Source organism: Bos indicus, chromosome 22, assembly GCF_029378745.1.
Source record: "Bos indicus isolate NIAB-ARS_2022 breed Sahiwal x Tharparkar chromosome 22, NIAB-ARS_B.indTharparkar_mat_pri_1.0, whole genome shotgun sequence".
Taxonomy (NCBI): domain Eukaryota; kingdom Metazoa; phylum Chordata; class Mammalia; order Artiodactyla; family Bovidae; genus Bos; species Bos indicus.
Window position 1 is genome coordinate 51,630,844 of NC_091781.1, and position 24,337 is coordinate 51,655,180.

Here is a 24,337-nt window from a genome sequence, read left to right on the forward strand (position 1 = left end):
TATCAAAGCTAAACTAGAGGTGAGCAAACAATGCCGAGGCCCACAACGCAGGCCATAGGGTTAAGTCTTGTAATCAGCAGCTCAAGGCCAGGAAAGCCGGCTGGACAGGAGCCTCAGTGCTCCAGAGTTGGACCCTGTGTTCGTGAGGCAGGGCCCACTCCTTGGGTCATCCAGTTCTCTCTCTCTCGTGATAAAACTGGGGCCTGGAGGCCCGGAGCGGAAGAGGGGACCGAACAGCTTTTTCTACGCTCCACATTTCCTCAGCGTGTGGAACACAGAATAGAGGCCGATAGGGCTTTGGCCTAACGCTGTAAGAGCCGACTACACTCCGGCGCGCTGTGGGAACTACGCTTCCCACCATGCAACGCGTCAAGAGGGGCCTTCCGCTCTCTCCCGGCGTCTCGCAGGGTCGGCTGGGAGTTTTCATTGACCTCTGAGCTCCTCGGGTTCGGAGGGCCCCTCTAGGCCCCGCCCCTTTCTGAGAGGGGGCCGACCTCGCAGTGTCCCGCGAGCTGCTTCCTTCTTCCCCTCTCATTGGTCCAGCCTAGCTGCCATTCCTGAGCGAGGAGGAGAAGTTGGTTACTGATTGGTGGATTCCGTTTGGCGCCAACTAGGAAAGGGGGGCGGGGGAGCGGCAGGCCGCAGTGAGCAGCTATTACCGCGAAAGGCCACCTTGGCAGCGACGGCCCGGGAGGGACGTGAATGTCGGCCTAGTTGTCTGCACTCCCGGGCAACAGAGTGAAAGAAAAGTGAAGAGAGTGTGAACCCGGGTCGTTGCCTCGTAGCTCTAGCCGCTCTCCCTCCCCGACGCGCTCCGTTTGTTTGGATTTAATCTTCAGGTTGCCGGCGCCCCCCGCCCGCCGGCCTCGCGGAGTGAGGGGACGCACCCGCGCCTGTGGCTGGCGCCTGCCGAGTTTGGACACCCGCCTGTCCGCGCCTCTTGCCCGCGGCAGCCGCATCCCTGAACCGCGGGGTCGTGTTTGTATTTGACCCGCGGGCGCCGGCTGCGGGGCGCGCGGCCGAGGCCAGTGCCAGCGGGGCGGGGCGGGCGCGGCGGAGGCGGAGGAAGAGGGAGCGGGATCCCTAGGAGGCCCGGCGCCGCCATGGAACTGGGCCCGGAGCCCCCGCACCGCCGCCGCCTGCTCTTCGCCTGCAGCCCCCCGCCCGCACCGCAGCCCGTCGTGAAGGCGCTGTTTGGCACGCCAGCCGCCGGGGGCCTGTCGCCTGTCACCAACCTGACGGTCACCATGGACCAGCTGCAGGGACTGGGCAGGTGAGGAGGGACCGAGGAGCGGTGCCGCAGGCGTTTGACCTCTCAGACGGCTCTCGGGTAGATCAGGCCAGAAAACCGGCCGCGAGGGTAGCGCTTGCCTCTCTGCCGCTCGGGGTTGGCCCCACCGACGGGGGCCCGCCATGTGCACCCTCCCCCCAGGCCGAATGTTGGGCGGGAGAGGCCGTTCGGACCCTCCGGGGCCGCCCTCAGCCCCGAGACGGGCCGGGTAGGGGGTGGGGTATGCCTGGGCTCCCCACCTTCGCCACCCCTTTTTAGATTGCCCTGTGCTCTTCTGTCCTTACCCCACGAAGCTCTTTGAAATCTGCCACCACGGGGAAAAACAGGCCCTCCTAGTCGCTCACTTCTATCCTTTTCAGAACCACCTCGTAGTTATCTTAGCTTTCTGTGAGTTCTGTTTCCTTCTCAGCCAAGGGACGTGGCGTTTTCTTTCCTTGCGTTTGCGGAAATCGTCGCAATCCCTCGCCTCGTGCATATTCCTGCTGTGTCCCCCACAACACACCCAGCCCCATGCTTTCCTAAGACCAGGTCTTTTAACTCAGCTTTCCACTCCTAAAATTTTCCTGCACTTTTTCCTTATTAAAAAAATGCATCCTACCGTTTTTTTTTTTTTTTTTTGTAAAGCTGGTTTCTCATCAGTCTTGGACGTCCCATTTTCTAAAGAAGCACATGTCTTTTCCAATCTCTGAAAAGCAGGAACTTGTCCTGTTCATTCCGGCTCCTAGCTCAGTACCTAGAACACATGCTCTCATTTCAGGAAGTAGTCCAATAGTCATTGTCCTCCTCCTATCTGCAGTGTGACCAATGCCAACCTACTCTTTTCTCATGTCCTTTTATATGTAAGTGCCAACTGGGTGTTCTGGGTGGCCTAAGTGTTTTGTGGTGTGGCCTAGAAGTAATGATGGTTCATGGCAGTATGGCAACTTGCCCTGTCATGGGCTATCTCCTGTGAGTTACTTTTCTTGGTTTCAGTGAGTATGAACAACCCATAGAGGTGAAAAACAGCAGTCTGCAGAGAATGGGCTCCTCCGAATCAACTGATTCAGGTATTCTTTTAGTCTTTTATCCTGTGTCTGCCTTGTGGGGAGCAGTGCTTGGAATTTGCTAGAACATGTGCTTTCACCTAGAAACTCAGTTTGGTGAGTGAAGGTAGCAAGCAGAAGTCTGGCATTGAGTGACAGACACCTGTTAGGACAGTACAAAGGAGCCCCGGTGGCAGTTTATGACGAGGAAACTGTGAAGTGGCCGCAAGGAGGTGGTTTATGCTTGGTCTTGAAGATGAGTAGTAGTATGAAATTAACCATTCCACTCTTTAAGTGGCATTCGGGAAATATTATTGGTTAAAATTCTGCGTCAAGTTATTGGAAGTATAATGAAATTATTTCAGTGAGCCTGCTCTGGAGAAACTGCCAGTACATCTTATTCTAACCATAAGTTCATGTTAGTTTCCCTGGTGGCTCAGTGTTAAAGAATTTGCCTGCTAGCGCAGGACCTGCTAGTGGGTTCAATCCCTGGGTTGGGAAGATTCCCCTGGAGAAGAAAATGGCAACCCATTCCAATATTCTTGCCTGGAAAATCCCATGGACAGAGGACCCTGGTGGGCTGTAGTTCATGGGGTTGCAAAAGAATCAGACACGACTTAACCACTAAACAACAACAAAGTTCGTGTTGGGGCAAGGTTTATTTGCACAGATGCTTTAGAGTAAAGAACTGCAAGAGCAAAAGTCTTAAGATGTAAGCTTCTTAAGAACCAGGGATAGGATTGTCATCTGTGGCAGTGTGGTAAGGAAGAGTGTCATGCCAAGAGCACTAACACCTAACTTCTTGTATGATTATTTAGACATCGTGGAGGAAAGGTGTGTGCTAGGCAGGCCCTGATGGCTCTGGGCCATGCTGAGCAGCATCTCCTTTATTCTATTGCCTTTGAGTTGAGCACCTCACTTGGTGTTATCTTGTTGAAGGCAATAAATGCTTGCTTGTCAAAGGACATAATAATATTTTCCAACCCCCTGAATTATGTACATGATCTGACAGGATATGAAATATTTGAAATAAAAAACTATTCCAGAAAACAAATACTTGTCCTTTCCATAGTTGGAACTCACAGAAAGTTAGCCTGGGTAACCTCTAACTGAATTAATAATCATGATTTAAGACCTTTTTTTTTTTTTTTTTTTTTTTGGAAGTGTAGTTGATTTACAGTGTTGTGTTAGATTTTGGTGTACAGCAAAGTGGTTTAGTTATACATATATAGTTCTTTTTTATTGTAGGTTATTCCAAGATATCGAATATAGTCACCAGTGCTATGTAGTAGAACCTTGTTGTTTTATCTATTTTATATATAGTAGTAGTATCCCCTGCACTGTCCCCTTTACCCTTTGGTAACCGTAAGTTTATTTTCTACTCTGTGAGTCTGCTTCTGTTTTGTAAATAAGTCATGAGGTTTGGTTAAATTCTGTCTCCTCATAGCCTATTATCCAAGATGGTGTTCGCAAGGAGGAAAGCATGAGTAGATATACTATGAAAATGTTTAGACTTGTGCAAATACGAAGTTTTGGCAATCATGGAGATTCAGCTTCAATTCTGGCAAAAGTCCAAGCCATGAACCTTTGTTGACTGCATTAAAGAAACAGTACTAGTAGTTTTATGTACTTATTTTAATGAATAAGTTGTGTTACAGTTACAGTTCAGTCGCTCAGTCATGTCCGACTCTTTGTGACTCCATGGACTGCGGCACGCCAGGCCCCCCTGTCCATCACCAGCTCCGGGAGTTTACTCAAACTCATGTCCATTGAGTCGGTGATGCCATCCAGCCATCTCATCCTCTGTCATCCCCTTCTCCTGCCTTCAGTCTTTACCAGCATCAGTGTCTTTTCCAATGACTCAGTTATTGCATCAGGTAGCCAAAGTATTGGAGTTTCAGCTGTAGCATCAGTCCTTCCAATGAATATTCAGGACTGATCTCCTTTAGGATGGACTGGTTGGATCTCCTTGCAGTCCAAGGGACTCTCAAGAGTCTTCTTCGACACCACAGTTCAAAACCATCAATTCTTCGGCACTCAGTTTTCTTTATAGTCCAACTCTTACATCCATATATGACTACTGGAAAAAAAGCATAGCTTTGACTAGATGGACCTTTGTTGGCAAAGTAATGTCTCTGCTTTTTAATATGTTGTCTAGGTTGGTCATAACTTTTTTCTTCCAAGGAGCAAGAATCTTTTAATTTCATGGCTGCAGTCACCATCTGCAGTGATTTTGAAGCCCAAAACAATAAAGTCTGAGGTGTTTTTTTTTTTTTTTTTCCCCCCACACACAGGCTTCTGTCTGGATTCTCCTGGGCCCTTGGATAGTAAAGAAAAGTATGTATTCACTGCCTTTAAATGTTTGTGCTTAGAAAAATAATTTTTCGAATGAAATAATTCATGCTCTGGACTGAAGCTCTGGATGTAGTGGTCCTGATTAAGACTCCTGGATCCTATAAAGTCTGGTATCTTTTGAGATGAGTAGTTTGTGTCAGCAGTTTTTCAGAACTTCCCTTCCTTTATTTTAGCTGTAATTTTGGGGTTCTGTTCTAATAGCACTCAAACCCTTGCTCTGTCTCCTGACATCATTGTCCTAAGAGAACTTTGGTTTTTTGTTGTTTGTTTTGCCTCCCTTGTAGGATCTCAGTTTCCCAACCAGGGATTGAACCCAACCAACCCATGGCAGTAAAAGCCTGGAATACTAACCCCTAGAAAACCAGGGAACTCCCTAGAAGGTGTATATTTTAAGAGATGATCTGGGCTTTTTTCACTAGAAGCCCAGTTATGGGGCTGCTTGTGAAAACAGAAGAGCTTCAGAAATCTATTCTTCCATCTTGCCTAAAACAGGAATATGTTTGATGTTCCCCTCACCCCATCAAACAGTAGTTTAGACACTATGCATCTACTAATATGAATACCACTTTCCTTGCTCGATTCTCATGATTTACTTTCTGATTTCATTGCAGCCTTGAAAATCCCATGAGGAGAATAAATTCCCTACCTGTAAGTTAGTTCCCTTGTTTCTTTTGAGCTAATAACTGTTATCTGCCCCTTAGCTACCAGTAACCTTGATCATAAACCTTAATTTAGACAGACTGCTTTTCCTTACTTTGTCTCATAAACATTCAAAACATTCTACCTAAAGCAGCTTCAATAATGGTTGCCTCTTGAGGGCTTTTCCAACCAGGAAGGGGGTTCTTTTTATGCAAATGATGTTATTTGGGGGTTGATTTGGTACCTGAGTCCTTGCAGAGAGGGCTGTGTAGATCTTGTGAAGTTAGGTGTAAAGCCATAGAGTCCTAGTCACGTTGACTGGTTACCCACTGCACTGTGAGGAGCTAAGCCTCCCTAACCTACCATCACCATTTTTTTTTCCCTTTTACAACTGAGGTTCCATTCCATTTTCATTGATGTACCCTAATTCCTTTTTTCACTTTGACAGCAGAAGCTCTTGGGGTGTAGCCCAGCTCTGAAGAGGAGCCATTCTGATTCTCTTGACCATGATGTCTTTCAGCTGATTGACCAGGATGAGAACAAGGAAAATGTGAGTGCAGCATTAACCTGCTCGCCTAGGGGCAGAGCTCATACCCACAAGTGGCTGATGGAGAAGTAGCAGGGCTGTCTTCTGGGAGACTCAACCTTTATCAAAGTCATGATGGTATTTGGAGTCAGAGAAACCTGGATTGGAATCCTACTGCTTGCTAGCTGTGACCTTAGCTGTTTTTTTAGGCTTCTATGTTTAAATAGGAGTAGCACTCCCTTGTAGGACTGTTGTTGGAATTAAATGAGATAATATAGAAAAGCATTTAAAATGGTTCCTGGCAGGTAGGAGTTGCTCAAAAGGTGGCTCTTAGGGGGAATTACATCCAAGTACACTTTATGTGGAAGGGTCTGGGCAGGCCTTCCTTGCCTCTTTGTGCTGACTGTGGGATGAGTAAAAAGTTTAGGAAAAGGCTTCTTGACAGTGTTTTCAAGAACAAAGCCAACAAATCCCAGGGAATCTCAGGGTAGCTGAAATGGTAGCTTAGAGGGTGAGTTGCAGTTAGGCAGCCAAAAGCCCAGGAATACCCTGGCCTGGGTTCTCTCAAACCTGCCAGGGTGCTGTGCACAGGGCAGAGTTCAGTGAATCAGCTCAACTTTCCCTGTCTTCTTTCTTACTGTATTTCCATGCCTGTTTTCTCCCTTTCTTCATCCTCCACTGCAATGCTACAACGCATACTTAGAATCTTCTGGACTTATTACTTACAGAACCTACTGCTTCCGTGAACTTTCCTAATGATTCCTTTGGCAACAGGATGCCCTGAGGGAGGTAAAGAAAGAACAATTGAGTTCCTGTCTTGAGTGCTTGGAACACTAAGTCTGCCTCTGTGTAGTGCTTTTAACCAGAGTCCAAAGCTATTATTACACTATTGCCTGGTCTCTTTCCCACACTCCCCATCCCCTTACCCCCAGCTTGGCTTCTCCCAGGGTTGCCTGCTTATGGCTTCATTTTGAAGGGGAAATAGCGTACGTAGGTTAAAGAGCTCTTGCTCTGGAGTTGTCCCGTCTGGGAAGCCAGACCTTAGGCACATCACTTAACCTACAGGCCTAGTTGCCTCATCTGTAAAATGGGGATGATTGGGTGGATAGATGAGCTCATGCACTGAAAGTACTTAGTGTGTGTGGGCAAGTAAATCCTCTGATACTACCTGTGCTTGACAAGTTCTTAAGTGGATATTTTAGGGAGGGGGGATTATGAGTGTTTCTAAACTTTTAAGTAAAATGAAATCATACAGTATGTGTTCTATCACTTCTGGCTTTCACTCATCAATATGTGAGATTCATCCATGTTGTTGAATAAACTAAAAGGATCTTTTTTTCCCCAGTTTTATTGAGAAATAATTGACATATATCACTATAAATTTAAGGCATACAGCATGATGGTTTGATTTACATATATTGTGAAATGATTACAGTAGGTTCAGCTAACATCCATCTTCTCATATATTGATAGATACAATAGAAGAAAAAGAAAGGAAAGGGGGGAAATTGTCTCCTTGTGATGAGAACTCTTAGGATTTGCTATCTTATCGTACAGCAGTGTTAGCTACAGTTATGTTGCCATTAGTTTTTTTCTTCATTGCTTTTATTATGGAAAACAATAACATTAAATGTTTTCCACTTAATTGTCTCTTATTGGTAGGAAGAAAATGGAAAATATAAAGTCCTCAAATACAAGTCTAGACTGAAAAGTTTCAATTCCTGTTCAATTATATTGAAATGAAATTGCTTTAGACTTCAGAAAAAAAATTTTTAGTTGAAGTATAATTGACAGAAAGCTGTTGATTTAGTTTGTTGTTGTTGTTGATTTACTTTTATTTTTTTATTTTTTGTTGATTTACTGTTAACTCTGTCTTGTGTACCTGGCAAATACTCATGTGTTTGTTAGAAAATAAAGTGTTTGTGGTGAAAGAAAAAAGTTCTGTTATTAGAAGTTAGCTTTTATCTATGGCCATGCTACCCTGTACGTGCTCCATGTCATCTGGTCTCAGAAGCTAAGCAAGGTCAGACCTGGTTAGTACTTGGATTAGAGAAGTTAGCTTTTGACAGAATCTTTAAAATACTTGTTTTACTTTATTTTTTGTTCTGCTGGGTCTTCGTTGCCGCGTGCGGGCTTTCTAGCTGCAGCAGGTGGGGGCTTCTCACTGAGGGGGCTTCTCCTGTGGTGCAGCACGGGCTCTGGGCTTGTGGGCTTCAGTAGTTGCAGCTCGTGGGCTCTAGAGCGCAGGCTCAGTAGATGTGGCGCACGGCACAACTTTGTTGCTCCGTGGTATGTGGAATCTTCCCAGATTGGAGGGCCCATGTCCCCTGCATTGGCAGGCCGGATTCTTATCCACTGCAACACCAAAGAAGTCCTGAAATTCTTAATTACACAGATCCATTGAATTAGATGAGACATGGGTGTGGAGACAGGTGATTAGTACCCGCTCTCTTGCCTGCCTTCCAGAGCTATAGCTGAGACCCTAGGGCTGGTTTTCACAGACAGTGGATGATGTCTCATGCATACTGTCTTGCAGCAAGTCTTTGAGTTTAAGAAGCCAATAAGACCTGCATCTCGAGGCTGCCTACATGTTCACGGACTGGAGGAGGGTAAAGATGTCTTCACACAGAGGCAGAACTCCGCCCCAGCTCGGATGGTATGTGCTTTTGTACTCCTGGGAGTTCCTGATGGGAAGATAAAAGCCTCCGCAATCTGGAGTTAAAGACCCTGCAACAGCTCTAGCTGTCTTTACCTTGACTTTGTCTTTTGAAACTCACATGTTTTGAGACTCACATGTTCGGTGTTTCTGCTGTGTCTGGAGAGCAGACAGGCAGAAGCAGGGTGAGAGGTGGTGTGTTTGAAATACTGGACTCGAGCAAAGCATATTTGACCTTGTCAATCCTGGGTCATTCTTCTGAATTTGTGTATGGTGGGATTATCTGTCCTACTGAAAACTTGCTTTCTGAGTGCTGAGAGGTACTTCCCAGAGTGATTTTTTTGGAGCGAGCGCATGATTTCTACCAAACTCGGTTTATTAAGAACTATTAGGTATTCCGGTGAACCCATTGCCTACAAGGCTCTATTTGACTGTATTTGTCCCAGGATTGTTTGTCAGAGATGGTCATTACTTCCCGATTTCCTACTGGTGATCTGACGGTGGTGGACTAGAGAGGCCCAACTTGAGCAAAATGACCATGTTTGGTTTCCACATTTTCCCAGGAACTTGTATCTGAAAATACAGCTTTCCATTCTGGCTTAGGGCCTGAGGTTCGGGTTCAGCCAGAAAAGAGGCTACTCAGTAAACTTGAGGGTCACTTGAGGATTAATGCATTCACACCCCACCCCAAAGAGATTTACTGTTATAGAAGAGGGAAAAAACCTATCTCTGGACTTTTTTACTATCTTTGAAAAGTACCTAGAAAAGAATTCATTATTAACAGTGTTTGTCTCTAGATGGTAGATTTTTGAATGGATTTTATAAATTTTCTATATTAAATACATATTTTAAGATTTTTATAATTTTATGTATTTACTTTTGACTGTGCTGGGTATTTGCTGCTGGTCAGGCTTTTCTCTAGTTTCGGAGAGTGAGGGTGGTTCTTCATGGCAGTGTGCGGGCTTGTCATTGTGGTGGCTTCTTTTCTTGTAGACAGAGATCGTGTCTGTCAGTCATACGGGCTTCAGTAATTGGTATGTGGGCTCAGTAGTCGCAGTTCCCAGGCTCTAAAGCACAGGCTCACTAGTTGTGGCATATGGGCTTAGTTGCTCCAAGGCATGTGGGATCTTCCTGGATCAGGGATTGAACCTGTGTCTCCTGCATTGGCAGGTGAATTCTTTACCACTGAAACACCAGGGAAGCCCTGTAAATCATTTTGTAATGGGAGTTTTACTGAAAAAACAAGATAGGATTGCCTAATGAGATATACTCTATTTTGACTCCAGGAATGGTTTCTCCTAGGGAGAGTATAATGGGCAGAAAAGCTTGGACTTTGCAGTCAAACGAGTGAGCGGTGTAATCTTGGTAACCTCCCTTAAGCATTGGTTTCCTGATTTGTTAAATAAAAATGGAAAATAGAGGATTAACTACCTTTAGTGTGTTGTGAGGCTTAAATGGAATTATACATAAAAGGTTATATCCCAGTCTGAAAACAGGGGTTCCTTCATAGCTCAGTCAGTAAAGAGTCTGCCTGCAATGCAGGAGACCTGGGTTCGATTCCTGGATTGGGAAGATCCCCTGGAGAAGGAAATGGCAACCCACTGCAGTATTCTTGCCTGGAGAATCCCATGGACAGAGGAGCCTGGCAGGCTACAGTCTATGGGGTCACAAGAGTTGGACACGACTTAGCAAATAAGCACACAGCAGCACACCCAGTGTCTGGCACAAGTAATTCCTCAGTTAAAACTGAGCAACTGTCATTTAAATGTGAGTCTAAAGAACAAGGATGGATTTTCTAAAACTTTCTAGACTTTATATCCCTCTGTCAGAACTGGAGTTACAAAAACATTTCTCTAGTCTGTTTTGTGGTCTCCACAGGGACTTGGTATCTTCTCACCCCTCCTCATTTTAGCAGATTATCATCTGTCACTATCCTCATGCTGATCCCTGTTCACCAGTAATAATCCTCAGAAAAAACAAGCCTTGCCCTTCATTGGAGGCTAGCCCCAGATCCCACCATGAGGTGAATTGCTCCTGGGGAGAGTTCTTTGTGAAGGCTACTTGGCCTGACTTGACTCAGAACTGTGTGTGGATATCAGTTCATTTATAATCTTAGGTCTTATTTTCCTTTGATTTGTAGCTGCTAAAACTTCTTAAAACGAATATGGTATATTTTCCTCATAAAAACTAGTAACCCATTGAGAGAAATCAAAGCTGATTATTAACAAGCCATGAATTCTGTCTTTTAGCTTTCCTCAAATGAAAGAGATGGCAATGAACCAGGGAATTCCATTCCTTTTATGCCCCAGTCACCTGTGACTCCCACTTTGTCTGATGAGGATGATGGCTTCATGGATCTTCTTGATGGAGAGAATTTGAAGGTATGGTGTGAGTGTGTGCTTTCTGATCCATTTTTACTAACTTTCCCTGGAGAGCCGTCATCTGAAAAAGAACAGTGATCCCCCAACCGACTGATACTTTTTAAGGTTTCATTTACTTATTTAATTCATTTTTGGCTGTACGTGTTCTTTGTTGCGGCACCTGGGCTTTCTCTAGTTGCAGTGAGCTGGGACGACTATTCCGTTGCGGTGCGCGGGCTTCTCACTGTGGTGGCTTCTCTCGTGGAGCACAGGCTCTAGGCGCATGGATTTCAGTAGTTGCGGCTCGTGGGCTCCAGAGCACGAGCTCTGTAGTTGTGGTCCACAGGCTCAACTGCTCCACAGCATGTGGAGTCTTCCCAGGCCAGCGGTTGAACCTGTGTCCCTTGCATTGCAAGGAGGATTCTTAACCACTGGACCACCAGGGGAAGCCGTGGCTGATGCTTTTATTCATCTGTTGGGAACTTATTGAGACTCTGCTTCTAGCCTGATTAAATTCTATGGAGGTGTTCCAAAGAAAACACTGATGTGATCCTTCCTCCCCTGCAGGAGCTGACAATCTTTTTTTTTTTTTTCCTGGAAGGAATGAATCAGGGACTGAAAGAATAGCTGCCGTGTGATGTAAAGCTGAGGAGACCAGTGGCTCCTCATGGCCCCTCAGGGGCATTCCCTTAGCTATGCTCAGATAGCATCACTCTTACTCTCTTGACCTTAAAATGTTGTGGAGAGGGGAGGCATTAACCCTTAGAAGACTTCCTATTCACGCCTTTCTGGTATTCTGCAAGAAGAAATCTAACACATTTTAACTAATGTTGTTTCTAATGGACCTTTGGACCTTTATGACACAGTTTTTCTTTGTTTAGAATGATGAAGAGACCCCATCCTGCATGGCCAGCCTCTGGACAGCTCCCCTTGTCATGAGAAGAACTAATAACCTAGTAAGTTCCAGTGTGTCTGGAGGGAGTGACAGGAATCTAAATTGTTTCTTTTGAGATTCTGCGTTTGAGCCTATGGGCCTGTTTGACTGGTCACTAGTGTTTCCTGGTGTTGATGTATGCTGTTTTTTCAAGGGTGTTTTGTTTTGTTTTAATACCCACCTACTTGTGTAGACTACAGACATCTGTTTCCATCAGGCACACTTTCAAAGGCTGTGCCTTTACATACATCCTCATGTATGTAAACATCCAGGGAAAGTGAGCTCTTATCATAGTACACATACAGTTACACACTCTTAGGTATATGTATAGACACTGAATACATCTTTAATTCATGCCCCTGAACTATAAATGTGGAACAAATGAACTATTACAGTCTTGAAGCCACTTACACATTTTAGTAGATTAATGTGCAAAGCTTTGAGAGATTAGACCACCCCAATAAAATGGTATGACCAGATTTACTAAGTCCTTTTGAAAGATAACATTATTAATATATACAGTGTGAGAATGCTTAGAAAATGGCTTTCAGCTTTATAAGTTGGATGTAAAAACCATGAAACAGTATGTGTAGGCCCTTCATAACAGTGGAGTTTCACAAACATAGTAGACTCATCATAAGGGCCAGGGGCTGAGTCAGAACTGGGGTTTCTGCCCTTGAAGAGCTTACAAGTCCTCTGAGACCTTACTGAAAGCAGTAGACCCTCTTTCCAAAAATGCTTCCAGCTCTTCTAGGTTAAAAACAAACAGACCAAAAAAAACCTGTAATCTTGCTTTTCTGAATAACATCCTATTAAAATGAACTTCAGAAAAAATAAGTGGAAAACCCTTGGTCTCTGGGACACGTTTGCTGCAAACTATCAGGGACATTTCAAAAGAAGAGGTGACACTGAAATGTTAGTATCAGCTGGAAAGGGAGCTTCACGGAGGGAGAGGGGCACAGGGTGTGTAGAAGGAAAAGCCCAGCCAGAGAACACTGAGTTGTGAACGGGCTGAGATGAGTTTAGATTGCTGAAGTCAGACTGTCTCTACCACTACTCAGGTTGGCTGCTCTCAAACCCCGAGAAAGTAGTCCTCAAAAGTAGTACTATAGCACATCTTCCTATATTTCCTTTGGCTTTGTAAGTCTTGAATTTAAAATGCTCTGGTACAGTCCAGAAAGAAAAACAGCCAAGCAGAGAGAATGACTTCTAAATAGTTTTGAAGGCACCCCTGCCCACTGCAAACTCAAACTCAACTCTGTTTTATGCCCTTAACTGGCTCTAATATATAAGTATAATCCAGCTGCCTCATACCTTTCTGGATTTAGAGGGGCTGTTAAAACCTATTCAAGCTGCTCGAGCAAGGTACAAATAATAAAGTAGAGGGGAAGAGGAAGCCAGAAGTGTGGCCCTGGCTGAAAGTAACACTTGCTGGGGACTATCAGGAACCCTTTGACTCTTGACCCTGTGCAGAAGGTAGGCTTTTCAGGGCATAGGTAGTCTTCCTCATTTGTATCCAGTGTCAGGTTTTGAACATGTTCAGTGAACACCAGGGTCTCAGTGTCTTCTGTGTGCCAAGGACTAGATAAATGGACAGTGTCTGTTTCCTAATTTAGGATGTGTGCTAAGTCCCTTTGGTCGTGTCCAACTCTGCGACCCTGTGGACTGTAGGCCACCAGGTTCCGCTGTCCATGAGATTCTCTAGGCAAGAATACTAGATGGAGTGTGTTGCCATGCTCTCCTCCAGAGGATCTTCCTGACCCAGAGATCGAACCCCAGTTTCTTGTCTCCTGCGTTGGCAGACAGGTTCTTTACCGCTAGCACCACCTGGGAAGCCCAATTTAGAATGGCTTGATCTTAAACCATCCCCGGAAGTCCTTGGTCTGTCCTCTTTACCATTCAAATCAATGTATTTTAATGAAACACGAGTCTCTTTTTTTCCCCAAAGGGCAATCGCTGCAAGCTGTTTGACTCCCCTTCAGCGTCGTGTAGCTCTACCATCCGGTCAATGTTGAAAAGACCAGACCGATCACTAGAGGAGTCCCCAGGTGGAAGCAGGAAGCGGAGGAAAAGCGTGGCTGGGGCCAGTCCGGAAGAGGCAGCTAGTCCAGAGAAGCCCCAGGAGGTTAGTTCTGCAGCTTCTTTTTCACTCAGAGATGTTGTATCTGTCAGTTCTAAAATGTGTGTTTGGTTCTTTTTCTTTGCTGAGACTGGCTGTTTTTATTTTTCATTTGTTTCAGTCTTGTTCAGAATTGCCTGTTGAAGCATTTTTATGATGGCTACTTTAAAATCCTTGTCAGGTAGTTCCAGCATCTGTGTCTGGTGTGGCTTCCTGTTGATTGTCTTTTCCTATTCAGGTTGAGATTTTTCCTGCTTCTTGATATGACGAGATTTTTTTTCAGTTGTATCTGTGTACTTTGGATATTATGAGGCTGTGTAACTGCTGTTTAGTAGTACTCCGATACTGCAGGAAAAGGGGGACGGAAGTTCAGCCTCCCTTGATGTGCCACTTAGGTAGGTCAGACCTCATGGCTGCTGGGCAGGAGTGGGAAGTTCAAGCTCCCTTCTAGACCTCCACCAACACCACCCCAGTGAGGTTGAGATTGGGGCACTTAATTACAGCTGGGCAAGGGTGGAAGTCTAAGCTCCCCACTTGCTGTTGTGTCCTGGAGTAGGGCCATAGCTTTTTTCCCTTGGTTGGGTTTTTTTTTTCTTGTGTCCTGACCTATTTAGGACTACTTTAGGTTTGTCTCACAACATTGATTATAGTGTTTTTTGTTGTCACTTAGTATTTTAGTTCATTTCTCTGTGATGAGAACTCAAGATGTATTCTTAACTACTTTCATATACACCATACATCCGACCTAACTATAGTCATCATGTTGTACATTACATCCCTGGTACTTGTCTCATAACTGGAAGTTGTACATTTTGATCACGTTCATCCGGCCCTCTCCTCCATTGCTTACCTCTGGTAACCCCACAAATCTGATCTCCTTTTCTCTGAGTTTGATTTTTGTTTTGATGGTTGTGGTAGTGGTTAGCATTGTGTGTTTTCCGTTTTTTCATTCCCTGTACAAGTGATGTCATATACTTATTTGTCTTTCTCTGTCTGACTGACTTCAATTTCACTTAGCATAATGCCCTCAAGGTCCATCCATGTTGCTGCAAATAGCAGGATTTCCTTCTTTTTGTATGGCTGAATAATAATCCATTGTGTGAATGTGTATCCCAGCTTCCTCATCCATTCGTCTGTCAGCGAACACTTTTTTCCATGTCCTGGCTATTATAAATAATGCTGCTGTAATGTGAGTGCAGATATCTCTTGACATAGTGTTTTCATTTCCTTCGACTACGTTCCCAGAAGTGGTATTGCTAGATCATATGTTTTGTTTTCAACTTTTTAAGGTACGTCCATACTGTTTTCCATAGCAGCCATCCCACTTTACAGCCCCACCAATACTGTACAAGTGTTCCCTTGTCTTCACATCCTTATCAACACTTGTTTCTTGTCTTTTGTTTTTTTTGGCCACTCCATGGATTTGGGGGATCTTAGTTTCCTTGCCAGGGATTGAACTCAGGCCCTAGGCAGTAAAAGTGTGGAATCCTAACAGTGGACCACCAGGGAATTGCTCTTGTCTTTTTTTTTTTTTTTTAAGTGATTCATTTTATAATTAGGTTTTTTATTTTTTTTCCTTGTTTGGCTGTGCTGGGTCTTCGTTGCTGCTCAGACTTTTTTAGTTGCAGTGAGCAGGGGCTAATCTACAGTTGTGTGTGGACTTCTCATCATGGTGGCTTCTCATTGCAGAGCACAGGCTCTAGGGCCCTCGGGCTTCAGTAGGTGCAGCTCCCGGGCTCTAGAGCACAGGCTCGGTAGTTGTGGCACGCAGACTTAGTTGCTCCAAGGCACGTGACATCTTCCCGGATTGGGGGTCACACCCACATCTCCTGCATTGACAGGCGGATTCTTACCACTGAGCACCAGAGAAGCCCCATCTTGTCTTTTTGATGACAGTCTTTCTTATAGACATGAGGTGATATCTCTTTGTAGTCTGGATATTGATCATCCTTTCATGTCCCTGTTGGCCATGTGTGTACCTTTGGGAAAATGTCTATTCAGATCCTTTTCTGTTTTTAAAACTGGTTTATTTGGGAGGTTTTTTGTTTCTTTTGGTGGGGGGGTTATTAAGTTGTATGGATTCCTTACATTTTGGATATTAACCCCTTACCAGATAATGTGGTTTTCAGATTTTTTTTCCAATTCTGTATGTAGGTTATCTTTTCATTTTGTTGATCATTTCTTTTAATGGATAGAAGCTTTTTAGTTTGATTTGCTTGCTTGTACCTTAGGTGTCAGATCCAAAAAATTGCCAAGACCCACATCAAGGAACTTTTTTCCTGTGTTTTCTTCTAGGAGTTTAACAGTTTCCTGTCTCAAATTTAAGTCTTTACTCCATCTTGAGTTATTGTGAACAATGTAAGATAGGGGCCTAATTTTCATTCTTTCACATGTGACTATTCCATTTGCCTGGCACCATTTATTGAAAAGACTTATCTTGTCTTCATCAAGCATTCTAGCTGATGGTATCTGTGCTGTTTCTCTTCTAAACATGCGCTTTCATTTTTCCTGTGGACTCCATGTCCTGGGCTAGGCATATGTTTAGCTTTAGTAGACACTGTCATATAACTTTCCAAAATGTTTGTCCAGTCAACCCTCTGTATCTGGGGTCTCCCTTCAACTGACTTTGGAACCCATGGCTACTGAGCACCACTGAGCACCAGCTGTACTGGGTGCCATTCCATATAAGCATCCTCGGGCCTCCTAAAATCAATTTCAGGGATACCAAGGGCCAGCTGTACTCACAACAGTGTGAGAGTCCAGTATCTGGTGGTGTCCATCCCTTTACTTTTACCCGTTCTGGGGAGTGTGTAGCATGGGCATGTGCGTGCTCAGGTTGTATCCAACTCTTTTTGACCCTCTTGACTGTAACCCGCCAGCTCCATTGGATTTTCCAGGCAAGAATACTGCAGTGGGTTGCCATTTCCTCCTCCAAGGGATCTTCTTAACCCAGGGATCGAACCTGTGTCTCCTGCATTGCAGGCAGGTTCTTTATCACTTGAGCCATCAAAGGGAACCCTGTGTAGTATCTTTTTTACAGTTCTCTGATAGTCATTTTTCTAGATTTTCCGATTACCCAACCACCTTTCTAGCCCATATTTCTATTGGGTTATCTCTTGTGAGAATGCTTTATATATTAAGAGATGAATCTTTTATTGAGATGAATTATTTATCTGCCCACTCTGGCTTGCCTGTTCTTACCTCATCTTGTTGTTTTGATTAACAGAATTTCTTGATTTCTTTAAAACATGTTTTAATTTACCAGTCTTTTTATGTTTAGTGCTTTTTGTGTACTGTTTAAGATATCTCGACTTCTCCATAATTAGCCCTTTTGACATGCTCTTTGAAATATGAGCACTTCCTTGTTACTAATGACAAGGTGTTCCAGGTTTATCTTGTACATTTCTTGTCCCAGCCTGGATTCAGTCAGAAAGCTCTGGTTTCAGTAAATACATGTTATGGTACTGCATGATCTGTAGCTGGTTGAATTGGAGATGCGGAATGGTGGCCCTAACCTCTGTGTTCAGGGGTCAACTGTAGTATTTAGGGAACACATTGACAAAGGGGTACGTACTGTACCCCTGGAGCGTCTCAGTGGGTACAGCTGAGAAATACTTTTTGTAGACTTAAAACTAATTTTAATCTTCCATTTTTAAAAAGGAGAAAGCCTTTATTCTAAAGCCTGTTATTCTAAAGCCTGGTCTCATTCTCAACCTTTGGTTTGTTACAGATTCTACATCATCAGTCTTTATCCCTAGCATCTTCCCCAAAAGGGACCATTGAGAACATTTTGGATAATGACCCAAGGGACCTTATAGGAGACTTCTCCAAGGTAACTGCAAGCAGAACTGCATCATGATGCAGGACGGGGGAGGTACCTAACACCCCCTCCAGCCTTGCTCCCCTGAAGTGGCTCCTGGGTTATGTAGCCTCCCTTCCAACCCCCACCGAGGGGACACAGTTTGAAATTAAAAAAAAAAAAAAGGAACATTCATAATCTGGTATACCTCCATTTCTTGGGGACTGTAGACCTTACTGGTGCTGATCAGAGGTTTCACGTAGGGAGCCTGGACACCAACCCAAAACCCAGTCTTTCTGGGAACAGTGCTACAGAAGAGTGTAAAGAAGCAGCAATGAAACTCTAGCCTTGCTGTATATAAGTCTGTATGTCAGAAGGTCCTCTTAGGGGACTTCCCTGGTGGTCCAGCAGCTGAGATTCCGTGCTCCCAACGCAGGGGGCCTGGGTCAAATCCCTGGTCAGGGAACTAGATCCCACACACCACAATAAAAAAATTCTGCATGCCAAAGATTGAAGATTCTGTGTGCCAAAACTAAGTCTGTGCAGCTAAATTAATTAATTAATTAATTTTTTAAAAAAGAAAGTCATCTTAGAATGTCCCAGATGAAGACTAAATTTCTCCCTTGTCCAGAGGAGCATGGTCCTTGTGGGAAAATGCCCCCAGGGAGGTCCAGAGGAAGGTCTGCTGATGGCCTGGTACAGATTATCCACCTTTGTGCTGTGGTCAAATGTGACACCTTCCTGTGTCAGTAGTAACTTGTTTAGCCATGTGTAACTTGAAGGTCCCCAGACCAGTCTTTTACATATTAATGTAGCTAACATCTACTGAAACACTTACTATGTGTAAGGCAAAGATTCCAAAGCAAGACACAGTTCCTTCCCTCAAGACACTTAACATGTGGTAAGACATGCCACGTGGACATGTACCACCTGGTAATTGAAGTAAACATCAGTGCAGTGTAAGCATTAGACTAAGAAATAAAAGAGTTATGTCAACTGGGTGATTGGGGAAGCTCTGGGGCTGGGCTAGACATTTCAGCCAGGTAGGAGAGATAAGTGGGAAGACAGGACTTCCCTAGGGGTCCAGCGGTTAAGACTGCACTTCTAACACTAGGGACACGGGTTCAATCCCTGGTCTGAGAGCTAAGGTCCCACATGCCAGCATGGCCAAAAAAAATAGAAGACAGTTCTAGTCTGAAGGGAAGAGCAGGCCAAGACCTGGGTGTGGTGTGTCCTCGCTGGTAAAAGCTTGCATCTGAATTGAAGCTATTGGTTGGTTGTTGAAATGACCCCACACATGACCACAGGGTTGGGTGAGCACTAGACTCTGCCAGTCACTCTCGTAATTGCTGGTGTGCCCATCTTCCCCCCTCAAGGCTGGGTGGGTCTCACTTATTCCACCTCCAGTGTCTCCTCCAGCGCCATGCTGCAAAAGTCAGGTGCTCAGTAAACAGTGAAGTCATTCCTTGCTGTGTCCTTTTTAAGTGGTGAGCACAGTCTGGCTGCTGACCTGAGGGTTCCTGACAAAAGCAGGCGATAAAGGAATTCACCTGAGATGTCTGGATTCGGGTCTGGCTTGCTTGCTGGCTGACTTTGGGCAAGGGGCCTAGTTTTGACATCTACAAATGGGGATAATGTGCCTCATAGGGCCATATGAATATTCAGTCTTAGGATATTAATGAAGTGCTTACACAAATAACGAGTACGTTCTATTAGATGCATGTTTGTTTGTTTGTTTAAACTGACTTTTACCAGGAAGGCAAGCACTATAAATGTTCCCTTTATAAGCTTTCAGATTTGCTAAGTATTTCTTTCTCTTATTAAGGGTTACCTCTTTCATACCGTTGCTGGAAAGCATCAGGATTTAAAATACATCTCTCCAGAAATTGTAAGTTATCCTTTGGGGATCTGCCACCCATGCGATACTGGGATCTAGTCATTCCTCGCAGCCAGAGGTGACTCTCCTTGGCTCTTTCTCCACAGATTACATCTGTTTTGAATGGCAAGTTTGCCAACCTCATTAAAGAGTTTGTCATCATCGACTGCCGATACCCATATGAATATGAGGGAGGCCACATCAAGGTATAGATTCTGGGGGCTTGTGGGTAAGCTCTGCTACTGTGGGAGGCATAGCAGGAGCCCTATAGACAGTATCTGTGATTTATTTTTATTTTTAAAGGAGGGGGTGATACCTGGCTGCTTGTTATAATGCTCACATACTGCTTATGAGAATTGTAAAAAGAGGCAGTGGGTGTAAAAGGCATTTGATTCCTGGTGCACTGAAAGAATGCTCCCTGGTGTGCACTAATCATACAGCAAACCGCGCCCTGTTTTGTCCCCCACGCCATCACTGTCGGGGATTTCGAGGTGGTACCCACTGACTTCTATGCCTGGGCATGAACCTGTGAGGAGAAGCCAGTCTTTGGCAACATGGGCCAGGCCTAGTGATGCCTCTTACATTTATAGTTGAGTTAAGCTGTCTGGTGAAGTGGGTGTTGGAACAGTTCATGTGTAACTTGCCCAGGAAGAAAGCCATTGGGTTGAAATACATTGTGTGTGTGTGTTAAGTTGCTTCATTGTGTCCGACTCTGTGACCTCTGCATGAGGGGAGCCTAGCCCGCCAGGCTCCTCTGTCCATGGAATTCTCCAGGCAAGAATACTGGAGTGGGTTGCCATGCCCTCCTTCAGGGGACCTTCCCAACCCAGGGATTGAACCCATGTTTCTTACGTCTCCTGCATTGGCAGGCGGGTTCTTTACTATTAGTGCCACCTGGGAAGCCCGTTGAAATACACTAAGAGGTAATTTAAAGACAGTGTTTGGGTCTGCCACTCTCTGAAAGTCCCTACATTGACAAATGCCACTCATACAGCGCACAGGCATAACAGAATCTTGAGGCACCCATATGAAGACCAGTCTCCAAGAATCATTAGCATCAGCGTGAGACCTAAGCCTCTGGTGTCTTCACAGGGTGCAGTGAACTTGCACATGGAAGAGGAGGTTGAAGAGTTCTTACTCAAGAAGCCTATCGTACCTACGGATGGCAAGCGTGTTATCGTGGTGTTCCACTGCGAGTTCTCTTCTGAGCGCGGCCCTCGCATGTGAGTGGGCTGAGTATCGTTCATGTGTAACAGATGTTTCTTAAATCCTTACCTGTTGAGCAGTCAGTTGATTTCATGAACTGCTTCCTGGAGTGTAGTTTTAGGCTCGACCCAATGGTTGCACCACGGCCGTTGTTAAGGGCTTAGAAGGGCTCTGTGGCCTCCCCAGTCCAGCCTATTACTCTGGTGTTCCCTCTGCAGCATGCCCCAGGGATCGGGCATCTGCTTCATCACCCCCACTCCTCAGTGAGTCCTGGCCACTGCTGGGCTCGGCCCATCGTTCAGCCTGCCTTTATATTGAATTGAACTCTGGCTCTTTCGGTTCCCCCACTGCCCCTAGTTCTGCTTGTGGGGCTGCTGATCTCAGGTGACATCCTTCAGGGACAGTGTGGTGACTCCTTATGCAAATGCCAGGAAAGCGTGATGTCTTCTCAGCAAAACTTAACATGATGCTTTCAAACACTTGTCAAATCCATGTTCTCACAGAAGGGGGTTATGTTACTTTCAGGTTATTGCCACACTAGAGGTGGAAAGAACTGCGCCGCCTGCCCCCACTAATACACAAGCTTTTATGACCAAGGCCCTATTATAGTTTACTACAGAGATAAATTTTATACCAAAATAAGTGGAAGTATAACTACAATAAAGCATCACTTCAGATTTAAAATAATCGGTGGTGGTGGTGGCAGAGAGGACGCTGGGTGGGAATCAAGACACTGTTTAACTTGGAAAGTGGGGAGGAGATTGTCCGCCTTCCAAGACAAGGCCTTGGAACTGGCTGTGAGCAGGGTTCCTGAGGGTCAGAGGGTGGCAGAGGAAATCACATCTGGGCTCTGTTTGCAGGAGTGCAGGTCAAGCTGGGGAGATGTGTAAGGAGCACCGCTTTGATCATGCACAGCTAATCAGACTCTGGCTCTGCTTCCCCTTTACAGGTGCCGATACGTGAGAGAGAGGGATCGGCTCGGTAACGAGTACCCCAAACTCCACTACCCAGAGCTGTATGTCCTGAAGGGCGGATACAAGGAGTTCTTCCTGAAATGCCAGGTGAGATGGACTCTCTGGAGGGCACAGGCCACCCGTCACCACCCCCTAGTTGGTGGTCATGGCTGTTTCCTACCCAGGGTCTGGGGGTTTGCCCTGAGCACAGAAGGGGCCTAGAACCACCCCCCACCCCACCCCAGCAGAGCCTTGTGGCTCCCGGCAGGGAGGGAGCAGGAGTGTGCGTGGGAGGCCACTGTTCCCAGATCTTGTCCTGTCTTCCTGCCAGTCTCACTGCGAGCCCCCCAGCTACCGGCCCATGCACCACGAGGACTTTAAAGAAGACCTGAAGAAATTCCGCACCAAGAGCCGGACCTGGGCCGGGGAGAAGAGCAAGAGGGAGATGTACAGCCGCCTGAAGAAGCTCTGAGGGCCTTGCGGCCAGGCGGCGGCAGCCTCCCCGCCCTCCCCACTCCCCTCTTTGCTGCAGAGAAACTTGAGCAAAGGGGCCAGCGGCGCGACACTTGGAGAGAAGGGCGGAGGCTTCCACGTCTTAAACCTACCTCCCACCCTCCCGAGGTTGGAGCCCAGAGTTTCCCACCGCCTCTCCGTCCTTGGAAGACGTCCTTCTTCAGCAGGGCGCTCAGCCAAGGCTGTCACGTGCCGCAGCAGGGTTCCGAGCAGCAGTCAGGGCTTTCTGCCTCCTCCTCCCCCATGGTTGGATGGGCCCCCTGCGGCCTCGCTGGGCACTGGCCTTGTCTCCTGAGGGGAGAGACGGAGAGAAGACTGCCAGACGCTGCTGGCCAGACACCAAAGACGGCCCGGGAAGCACAGGTCTTTGTGGGCTAGCCCACATCATTAATTTATTCAACTTCACCAATCACTTTCTTTTCTTTCTTTTTTTTTTTTAAAAAAAAAACCAACTCCTGGAGACTTTTATTTAATTGCTTCTTTCAGTTAGAATACTGCCATCCTAGGTAGGATTTTATCATCCCGGGGGAGTACCTCTGCCTTTGATTTTTAAAGAAAAAAAGAGTAAAGGAAGGGGAAGAAGAGGGACATGAGTTGTGGGACAGAGAACAAGGGGCTCTGTCTGTCTCCCCCGGGAGGCACTGCAGTACTGGGGCTGCTGCTATTTACAGCCAAGGACTGAGACACTGGTGGGAGCAGGCACCGGACTCAGGCTCGGCTTCAGGACATAAGCTAAATCTCCCAGACCTACCTCGAAGGCCCCTGAGACCTACCGGAGGGGAGTGACCCTGCTCTTCCTCACCCTAGCTCCCTGTGATGTCACTGGGCAAGAGTCACGATCAGGAAAGCACTGGAGGCAGCTTCTGTGGGGACACCCCCAAGTCAGTGTTGGAACGTACAGAATAGGTATCCCAGTGTCGGGGGGCAAGGATGGGGGTGCTCTGTAGGATAAGGGAAGGGAGTGTACTTTTGAGTGTCTTCCTTCATTACTCCGATACTCTTTGACAGCTTCTGTTTTTTTAAAAAAATAGCCCTTTTATGAGTCAAGGAGTATGGAATCAGTGTTGGCTGGGCCCCCCAAGGGTGGGGAGAGGGGCTGGAAGTCCTGGGCATTAGAAAGGAGTGAGTGCTGGCAGAGATGACTACAGAGTGTGTTTCTCAGGAGGCAGCAGCGTGGTGGGTTTTGAAGGTAAAACTTTGAGTTTATCATGTTTTAATTTGAGGGACAGGGAGAGATGGGTCGTCACCAGTTGTCCCTCATCTCACCCCACAGAAGTGGGGATCTCGAACACCTCCCAAGGAGCTGGGGCTGAGTGGATTGATTCTGGACAGGGCTGTTTGGTACCTGCTCATCCCTACCTTTAGGCGCTGGCTTCCTCACCATCTCTGCTCCACCGGGGTGTTGCCAAGTTTTTCTTATATTCAAGAGTCAGTCTCCCCTCTTGCCTCAGCTTCCTGTTCTGGGGGTGGGGAGGAAATCAGTGATACTGGAGATGACTGGTTGCTATGTTATGGGTTTGAGTTGCTTTTGACTATAAAACAATCTTGTTAGAAAAAGTATATGGGGAGGAGGGGAACAGAAGGCCTCTACCCCCACACACACTGAGACCCATCTGAATTGGTCTCCAATCTTGTTTGTAGGGATTCTGTTGGTTGAATGCCTGAAAAGGGAGGTGGGATGGCCTTCAGATCATACCAGCTCAGCTAGCATTGCTAACCAACTGTTGCAGGCTCTGAAAATAAAAACAATCTTGAACCCATGCTCTCTGCCTGCTTCATGATGGATGTAAAGGGAACTGTGAGTCTCTAAAGACCTGGGACCACACCTGGCTAAAAGCACTGGCTAGAGGCAGTGACATTTTCTCAAGATGCCAAAGAGCTGTCATGTGGCCTGACATCAAGGTTGGCCAGATGACCTTCAGTTACTCCCCTGAGTCCAGAAGCAAACTTGTGATTCACATTGATTTACAAGATGAGATGGGGATAGGAAAAGCCTGCCTGGACTTATTGACATTCCCTGACAAGATGTATTAATTCATAGGATTGAGCAACAGGCCAGAGGGGGGACCAGTGTAAAGGAGATAGGAG

General features: G+C 45.9%; 1 protein-coding gene across 4 annotated transcripts; it reads left to right on the forward strand.

The window, feature by feature from the left end:
- The first annotated feature begins 548 nt into the window (after positions 1-548).
- On the forward strand, positions 549-24,009 carry CDC25A (cell division cycle 25A). Of its 4 annotated transcripts, none has more exons than XM_019985104.2 (15): positions 549-1,273; positions 2,264-2,337; positions 4,608-4,650; positions 5,280-5,316; positions 5,759-5,857; positions 8,370-8,489; positions 10,739-10,870; positions 11,731-11,805; positions 13,732-13,908; positions 17,633-17,734; positions 19,527-19,589; positions 19,685-19,783; positions 20,670-20,800; positions 21,733-21,844; positions 22,068-24,009. In XM_019985104.2, the coding sequence occupies exons 1-15, from the start codon at positions 1,104-1,106 to the stop codon at positions 22,206-22,208; spliced, it is 1,575 nt and encodes a 524-aa protein (XP_019840663.2). In that variant the 5' UTR covers positions 549-1,103; the 3' UTR covers positions 22,209-24,009. The 4 variants fall into 4 exon arrangements, with proteins under 4 accessions (XP_019840663.2, XP_019840662.2, XP_070632871.1 ...); XM_019985103.2 differs by having other exon boundaries at positions 551-1,273; positions 5,756-5,857; XM_070776770.1 differs by lacking the exons at positions 549-1,273; positions 4,608-4,650 and having other exon boundaries at positions 5,756-5,857.
- Positions 24,010-24,337: the final 328 nt, after the last annotated feature.